The 9644-nt window shown below is 46.2% G+C and overlaps 1 protein-coding gene across 1 annotated transcript in view; it reads right to left on the reverse strand.

Moving 5' to 3' along the window:
• Window positions 1-2360, reverse strand: part of LOC135208962 (dnaJ protein homolog 1-like) — a 10416-nt gene extending 8056 nt beyond the window's left edge. Inside the window, exon 1 of the mRNA XM_064241516.1 lies at window positions 2223-2360. Within this exon, the coding sequence (XP_064097586.1) occupies window positions 2223-2360 (138 nt within the window). The remainder of the gene's footprint in view (window positions 1-2222) is intronic.
• Window positions 2361-9644: the final 7284 nt, after the last annotated feature.

A 9644-nucleotide genomic window follows, 5' to 3' on the forward strand; every position in this document is an offset into this window, starting at 1 on the left:
AATCTCTCTACTCTTTTCACCATACTTCTACACCACAAAGAATCTCTCGATTTGAAGGTAGTGTCCTTCTTCGTACCTTTTTTCAGGTCTAAGAGCCCTCTTAAGGCTTTCTTCTTACTACTTCCTATTAATTCAGAACTATGAACTCATTTTACCATCGGATTCTAATCTGTTCTTGTCACCTGATCCAGCAATCTCAGATACAGCTGATATATCTTTTTTTCCTGATATAGCAATTCGACATTTTCCTATATCTTGGATTCTTCTTACTATTTAATTATCGATTGTTTCCGTCAAGTTCATTTTGGAATTCTTTTGCCATAGCCTGTCCACATTCGTATCAAGAATGTACACTACATTAAACTTAAACACTCTAAGCTTATTCACTCGAATGCTTGAATGTCAGCCTTATTGTAGCAATAAGAGACTGATGGTCAGTGTCAGAATATACTCATTTATACATCCTAATATTCTTCATCATTCTCTTTTCTCTCTGTTGATTAGAAGATTTTGTTGTTTCTAGAACTACTATCTGAATTTGTCCAGATTCTTGTAGGAAATGAATGCCTTCAATCGCCAAATTGTGTGTAAAAGAAAATCTAATAAATTGCTCTTTACTTCTGTCTGCATTCTCTCCCTGCCCTTTGTTGCCTATTAAATTTTTTTACCTCCCATTTTCCTACTAGCTTTTGTATTATTATTATTATTATTATTTTGTTAAAAATGACTGCTGCTTCAGCAATATTAATCTTATAAAGAGTCTTCTCTATCTTTCTGATGACGGCTTTCTCGTTGTTGCTTAGACTGGCGAGCAACGCACCAAAGGGCATGGTAAAATTCGGTTGAGTCATTTGATTTATTATTGCTTATACAATTCTCTCTCTCTCTCTAACGCAACGTTTCCTCCTGATCGACAGGACATTATCAAGCGATAACTGCTGAGGGACTGAATTCCAGTGGTTGTTGTTGTTGTTTTTGATTTAGCTGACCTTGTGTCAGCACTGGCTCTTGCTCACAGAGCAGCCCGTAACTCAGGATGGTGAGAAGGTGGTAATGGTAGGATATTCCAGTGGCGAGTCCATCTCCTTTTATCGTGGTGTTGCGAGCTCTTGAGTACGGGCAGAGCACCTCTGCGGCAGGACGGGTTTTCATTGGTTCCAGGGAAGGTGACTCATACGGCGGGCGTTGACGAGTCTTGCAGACCTTCTCAAGGGGGGGGGGGGGGTATCACCGGAGCCTCTTGATTGGCTTCTACCTGAATGACGTCACCCCTGGTATTATTCTCATGGTTCCCGGTCGGGGGGTTTTTCCCGTTTCCATGGCCGCGCTGGTACTTTCGTTGGGGGGGAGGGGTGGCGCCCTCCTGGGCATGGCAGGAAATCCTCTTTGACAGGCGCATCGTCGTCATGCCGATGTAAATCCCAGGGCATCCTTGGGCGGGGCATACGTATCGGTAGACGACGTTGGAGTGCTTCAGGGGGTCTCCTACCGGTGGGGAGGGGTTGTTTTTCATCAGGAGGTCTTTCGTACGCCGATTCTTGTAGTAAATAATGAGGGACACTCTCTTTACTTCCTCCATGGGGCGGACGTGTTCCTCTATTATTTTCTTCATGGCTGCTTCTTCCTCCTTGTATTGGTGGTGCATGAAGGCTTTATAGAAAAGTTTGATATCCTCCGGGGGCGGAATGTTCCTTCTCTCTTCCTCCGTCATGTACCACTTGTCAAGGGCGGCTCGAGTTTCTCGGTTTACGAGTTTGTTCGAGTACCCATTGTTAATTAGCATCTGGGATGCTCGGTCGAGTTCGAGGTGTGTGCCCTGCCACGTCGAACAGTGCGAGAGGGCCCTCCTAACGAAGGCCCTGACGGTGGTGGTCTTGAACCGCGCAGGACACTCGGTATCACCATTCAGACAAAGTCCGAGGTTCGTAGCTTTGGTGTAAACTGTAGTCGCCAACTTCTGATTCGTCTTCGTGACAAGGACGTCGAGGAAGGGGAGCCGATCGTTGCTGCTGTACTCGACAGTTTGAAGTTTGAGTTGCGCTGTGCTGCAGGAACCGCTGCCGAAGGGCTTCTACCTCATCCTCTCAGTCGGCTTGCACGAAGATGTCATCGATGTAGCGTCCGTAAGTGCGGGGACATCTGTGTTGCGAGAAAACCCTTTCTTCCACTTCTCCCATGTAGAAGTTAGCGAAGAGGACTCCTAAGGGGGACCCCATCGCTACGCCGTCCTTTTGGCGGTACATCTGTCCTTGGTGGGTGGTGAAAGGGGCTCTCTTCGTACAGATATCCAGCAAGGTTCTTAAGGAATCTTCTGGGATGTTAGGGGGTCTCATATCGGGATTCCTATATACCCGCTCCATGATGATCCCTATCGTCTCGTCGACTGGGGCGTTGGTGAATAGGGACTCAACGTCTAAGGACGCCATGGTTCCCGCACCGGGGGAGTCGCGGATCTTCTCCAAAAATTCCACCGATGAGGTGAGGCAGTACCTGGAGGGGATATAGGGGGTCAGAATTTTATTAAGGCGTTTGGCCAGACCGTAAGTCGGGGCGGGCGTTTGGCTGATGATCGGGCTAGGGGGTTACCTTCCTTGTGGGTCTTCACGTTCCCGTATAGGTAGCCGAGGCTGTAATCACCTTGGAAGGGCGGGAGGTGTGTGGCATTCGTAGCGGTATTCACGGCTGCGATGACCCGGTTGGCGTCGCGTTTGATGTCTTCCGTCAGGTTCTTCGTAAGTCTCTCGAACTTAGAGACATCAGACAAGATGGCGTCGAGTTTCTCGAAGTATTCCGAGGTGCTGATGAGCACGAACGCGGCTGTCTTGTCTGCACGCCTTACGGTGAAGTCTTCCTTCTTCTTCAGATCTGCGGCTGCCTCCTTCATCTCTTTGATGTAAATACCGCTCGAGTATGACCCCCTGTCCGTAAGGGCCTCTGCTAGCAGAAGAGGTTAAAGGGCGTCCGTCGTTGTCAGGATCTTCTTTGTTTCCAACTGCTGAATCTCCAGGCGTTTCTCGTGTTTCTTCGGTTTTGACATGAAGTGGCAGTTTAGTCCTATAGGTTTAATATGTCATTTTGTTCAGGGGTGGGCTGGTAGGCAGTGAGGTTGATATACCTCTGCGTCGTTTCTTGAATGCGTAGCTTACCGCCGTTGAGGGCGACTAGTTTACGGGTTACGCCCCTAACCCGGTTATGCATGTCTTCTTCGCTTAGGTAGGCAAGGCGCGCATCAATATCTTCGTAGGTTGGAGGCTCACGCTGGTCCTCCGCTCGGTCGTCTGGTTGGTAGTGGTGGTCTCTTGCAGGGATGTTGTGTCTGGTATTGTCATCATGATCAGGGCGGACAGCTTCAGCACGTATTTCCGCCCATTCTTCTCGCAGACGGTGATGTTCCTCCTTCAGGGTCTTCATATCGGCAGTCTTCTCCTGTAGTTGCCACTGTAGGAGGGACGTTCTGAAGTCCCTGGTCCTTTCTTCATTTCTTGCTGTGGGGTCGTGCAGCCTGATGTTTGTATATTTCGGAAGGAGACCCTTTCGTAGACATGTTTTGTTAAAATTGACTGCTGCTTCAGCACTATTAATCTTATAAAGAGTCTTCTCTATTTTTCTGATAACGGCTTTCTCGTTGTTGCTTAGACTGGCGAGCAACGTACCAAAGGGCATGGTAAAATTCGGTTGAGTCATTTGATTTATTATTGCTTATACAATTCTCTCTCTCTCTCTCTCTCTCTCTCTCTCTCTCTCTCTCTCTCTAACGTGACGTTTCCTCCTGATCGACAAGACATTATCAAGCGATAACTGCTGAGGGACTGAATTCCAGTGTTGTTGTTGTTTAGGATTAAGCTGGCTTTATGCCAGCACGGGCTCTTGCTCATAGAGCAGCCCGTAGGATGTTCCAGTGGCGAGTCCATCTCCTTTTATCGTGGTGTTGCGAGCTCTTGAGTACGGGCAGAGCACCTCTTCGGCAGGACGGGTTTTCATTGGTTCCCGGGAAGGTGACTCATATGGCGGGCGTTGACGAGTCTTGCAGACCTTCTCAGGTGGGGGGTATCACCAGGAGCCTCTTGATTGGCTTCTACCTGAATGACGTCACCCCTGGCATTATTCTCATGTCCGGTGTTCGTTTCATGCGCGCTGGTACTTTCGTTAGGGGGGAGGGGTGAGGTCCTCCTCACACACGTCAGTATCAGGAACGCTTCTTGGGTGGTATTAAGAGGAGGCGTTTTTGTTCTTCGAGGATGAGCAGCGCTTTTCTAGGAAGAACCGCAGTCCGTCGTGGGGTTCCCCCCAGGGTTGGCTCTCCCGCTGATGATCTTCATATTCCTGACGATGTCGTCTCTCGTGATGTTTCTGTGGTGTACTACAAGGGCGTGCTGCCCTCTCGCACAGTTCGACATGGCAGGACACACACCTCGAACTCGACCGAGCATCCCAGATGCTAATTAACAATGGGTACTCGAACAAACTCGTAAACCGAGAAACTCGAGCCGCCCTTGACAAGTGGTACATGACGGAGGAAGAGAGAAGGAACATTCCGCCCCCGGAGGATATCAAACTTTCCTATAAAGGTTCATGCACCACCAATACAAGGAGGAAGAAGCAGCCATGAAAAAAATAATAGAGGAACACGTCCGCCCCATGGAGGAAGGAAAGAGAGTGTCCCTCATTATTTACTACAAGAATCGGCGTACGAAAGACCTCCTGATGAAGAACAACCCCTCCCCACCGGTAGGAGACCCCCTGAAGCAGTCAACGTCGTCTACCGATACGTATGCCCCGCCCAAGGATGCCCTAGGATTTACATCGGCATGACGACGATGCGCCTGTCAAAGAGGATTTCCTGCCACGCCCAGGAGGGCGCCATTAGGCAGCACGCCCTTGTAGTACACCACAGAAACATCACGAGAGACGACATCGTCAGGAATATGAAATCATCTGGAGAGCACCTGACCCACGACGTCTGCGTCTCCTAGAAGCGCTGCTCATCCTCGAAGAAAAGCCTCCCCTTAATACCACCCAAGAAGCGTTCCTGATACCGACGTGTGTGAGGAGGACCTCACCTCTCCCCCCTAACGAAAGTACCAGCGCGCATGAAACGAACACCGGACATGAGGATAATACCAGGGGTGACGTCATTCAGGTAGAAGCCAATCAAGAGGCTCCCAGTGATACCCCCCCCCCCTCTCAGAAGGTCTGCAAGACTCGTCAACGCCCGCCGTATGAGTCACCTTCCCGGGAACCAATGAAAACCCGTCCTGCCGAAGAGATGCTCTGCCCGTACTCAAGAGCTCGCAACACCACGATAAAAGGAGATGGACTCGCGGCTGCTCTCATCAACGTTTTACGTTACGTCATCCTTGCGCAATACTATTGGCCATTACATAATCTAGAAGCTCGCTTTGTCGACTCAAGACGATGGCAGAGAAGCGGCCGTCCTCTCCTGGCTCCCAGCAAGGGGAACCGCCCCTCCTCGACGATCAGGGCTTCCAGAAAGTCCAGAAGAAACGGAAAAAAGCCCTAAATAATGTCATCGACCTTCCTCAACCTTTGACGCCTCCAGCACCTACCATGACGACTCAGGCACTCCCTAAATTCAAAGCAACTTCCCAAGAACACCAGACATCGTATGCGGCCGTCCTAGCACTTGAGAAAAAATACCCTAAAGCACAACTCCAAGCCCGACCGAATCTGAAAGGGGAATTCATTATTACCCCGAAGGACCAACAGTCGGCAGACCTCCTGAAGAACGATCCTCTATGCCTCCTTTTGGACCCTGCTGAGAAGTCATCAAAAGCAATGATTTGCAAAGTCCCTAAATATGTCACTATTGAACGGATTCTCGAAGTACCAGGCATATTGACTGCTTCACGTTGCAAAGTGAAAAACAGAGATGGTACTGAAGAAGAAACTCAAAAAGTCGAAGCTACGTTTAGAGGCAAAATTCCAGACTTCATCAGCCTTGGGATCCTCGGAAACTACAAGACCGAAGCCTTTATCCCCGAACCTCTCAGGTGTTTCAAGTGCCAGAGGTTTGGGCATCACAGGAGGGAGTGCACGGCCCAGCATGTCTGTGGAATCTGCAGCCAAAAGCATGAGACCGACGTTTGCCTCAACAAATTCAAAGCAAAAGGCCACACCGTTGCCCGATGCCCAAATTGCCATCAGTCTCATCATGCATGGTTCAAGGGGTGCCCTGTCAGACTGGAAAAAATCTGGAGGATGAAGGGCATTTCCCCACCGCCAGCAAGACCTCGAGAACGACAACCATCGCCCTCAAGACGACCACCATTTGAACCTCGTATTGATCCACGAACTAATCGACCACCTCCACCACAAGCTCTTCAACCTTCCCCTGCAGAACACCCCAAACCTCGTCACTATATCCCAAACCCCTCATCCTTTCCTTCCCTACAACCTCAATTCCAAACCCCAAAACCCTTCCAACCCCCCCGACCCCTAAGGTTATTCCCTCAACCCCTCAGTCAATCCCCCCAACCCCAACCCCTCAGGTTACTCCCCCAGCCTTCGCATCACCGACGACGTCGACTCCTGCTCGTATTGAAGCAGGAACTCAGCAGACAAAAAAACCAGAACAACCAGTGGAAGATATGCAGGTCGAGACAATTAAAGAAGCTCCCACTTTGTATGCCGAAGCTGGAACACAACAGAGGAGTTCCCGCAGTTAAGCAAGACATGAAATCCACCACCTGGCAACCGAAAAAAAACTCAGATCAGTCGCCTCTGGAAGTGAATTCCGGTTCGTAGGAGAACAAGGAATTCACAAGCTCCTGATGACCATTGATGAATTCAGTGACTTCTTAAATAGAGCTCTCGCCGATAATCGCTACTTTAACGAACGACTTTTTGGAGAGATCTTCGAAGAAGCCCTCAATTTTGAGATCTCCCTTCCAGACGACTTCCTCCAATCAGAATTTCGTTTCAGGACTCCTGAACAGCATATATTTATTGAGCTATAGAACGATCATCAAACTGTTTCTCTGAGCTCGTCCACGTTCTGTTGGACCTAGAGAGCAGTCTCCCAGATGACCTCCTTCGTGATAAGTGCTGTTTGTAGCATTAACTGCTTTTTCTTTTACTAAACAATCCTCCTTTCCCCTCCGTTTTTCGGCCGCCTAACGTCTAACGACCGAATATTTCAACTGTCACTCTAACTACCGCTTAAGCTGTTGTTTACTTTTGTTTTGCTTTCTCTAGAACTTATAATATTTCGTTTTTCTCTCGCCGAATCTCTATCACTAACGATCGGCGCTGTTTATTCTATTGTCGTTAAGTGAAATATGGTACTTGAACTCAATAGATTAATGTGCTTTTTTTTCCGTTTTTCTCTGACTATAAATTTTTCGTTTTCCTTACTGGCTATCTCTGACTCGCCAGGACTCGCTACTATCGATCTTTATCTCCTACTAATGGGTACCTTAGGGTTTAAAGGGGTTTGTAACCTTGCCTGTTCACCTTTCCTTTCCTTTTCAAATCATACCATTTCACGTGCATAACCCATAGAATCATAAATAAAGGCTCACCTCATATCCTTAAAAATCACCTTTCCACATCCAAAAAATTCAAATGACCTACGGGCTGCTCTATGAGCAAGAGCCCGTGCTGGCATAAAGCCAGCTCAATCCTAAACAACAACAAACAGGCTGCTCTGTGAGCAAGAGCCCGTGCTGGCACAAGGCCAGCTTAATCTTAAACAACAACCACTGAAATTCAGTCCCTCAGCAGTTATCACTTGATAATGTCCTGTCGATCAGGAGGAAACGTCGCGTTAGAGAGAGAGAGAGAGAGAGAGAGAGAGAGAGAGAGAATTGTATAAGCAATAATAAATCAAATGACTCAACCGAATTTTACCATGCCCTTTGGTGCGTTGCTCGCCAGTCTAAGCAACAACGAGAAAGCCGTCATCAGAAAGATAGAGAAGACTCTTTATAAGATTAATAGTGCTGAAGCAGCAGTCATTTTTAACAAAACATGTCTACGAGAGGGTCTCCTTCCGAAATATTATTATTATTATTATTATTATCATTTTATTATTATTATTATTATTATTATTATTATTATTATTATTATTATTATTATTTTATTATTATTATTATCATTATTATTATTATGCAGAAGATAAACCCTATTCACGTGGAACAACCCCACAGAGGCCAGTCATTTATTATTAAATCTTTCAAAGAATAGGGGTTAATTCGAGAGAAGTGACAGAAGGAGTATATCAGTAATGTATTACATCTTCTCTTGAACTTCCGAAGTTCAAATTGCACATCCTCAGGGAGGCTGTTTCCAAGTCCAACGGTGTGAGGAATAAAGGAGCTCTGGAACTGAGAAGGTCGACAGCAGGGCACATTTACTGGATATCATAGCGATTCTACACTATTTTACTGTTTTATCTAACTCTATTCTGCAGTTTTATCAACACTATTCCAGTTTTATCTAAGATTAATCTTATATTTCTTACAAGGGTTCATTCACTTGTGCATACTACACTACATGCAATACTCATTTCGCAATGTTTTCAAGTAAATATTACTACTCACTTATATCCCTCCAGTCAGAGCCGTTTCAGGATTTATGGTAACGAAACATGCCTGCTAATTCTCTACGAAATCCATCTGCTTTGCTTGAATAAATATGTTTATTGCCCCGCCAAATCTCATTTTGCTAATTTTTCCACTACCTGATTTACAAATGATTAAGATGTTCAGTCAATAGCTCTTCCATTCTCTTACTACATGTTTTTATCTTCTAGCAGAATGCTTTACTCTATGACCTTGTGTGTACATCCATTACGTTGTGTTCAATAATATTGATTACCACATGATTTTTTTTCTTTTTAACAGATATCAACAGTTTGCAGTTGCTCCAAGTTCATGAATGTTATCTATTTGCAATGGCATGCATTAATTGAGATAAATGTCCAAAGGAGTTTTTCCTTTCTATCCGAAATGTGAGGTACCATAACGGAAGCCGTCTGTAGTCTGAAATGAAGTAGATGCAGTACGTTTACTAATTGCATTATATGCCAAGAACGAAAAAATCGGACAAGTTGTACAATGCAACAAAAGAATCCCTACAAACACTTCTAGAAACAGCACAAAGTAGGTACAAACTTCGGGATCCTCAAAACGGAGATGCAGTCTAGCGTATTCTTGAAATTGTTAGTGCAGAACAACAACATTAGGTCTGGCACCATTCATGTTATGCTTCTTTTACTAGCAAAAGCCAGACATCCAGGCTACAGTTGAGAAGAACACCAAAGAGTACCAATTGCTACAGATGCAGATGCAGGGCCAAGTAGACCATCACCAATACTCACAAGCTCTTCAGTGGCTATTGATTGGAATGCATGCATGTTCTGCCTAGATGTGACTTCGAAAGTCAAGATCTCATCAGTAACCGCAACGAACAGGAGTAGCCGGATTTCGGAAGCAACAAAATATGACCAACGCCTTTCAGCTGATATTGCTGGTGTCATTGACATCATAGCTGCTGAAGAAAAATAGCACGATCCTTGCTACCAGCAGTTTCTTTGTAAAACTCTAAAACAAAGGAGAGCACAGGCTAGCAATAGAATGGTTGATTCATGAACTTACAACAACGGCAAAAAAGGCCCATGTGTT

The sequence above is a fragment of the Macrobrachium nipponense genome, chromosome 11 (assembly GCF_015104395.2).
Source record: "Macrobrachium nipponense isolate FS-2020 chromosome 11, ASM1510439v2, whole genome shotgun sequence".
NCBI lineage: Eukaryota > Metazoa > Arthropoda > Malacostraca > Decapoda > Palaemonidae > Macrobrachium > Macrobrachium nipponense.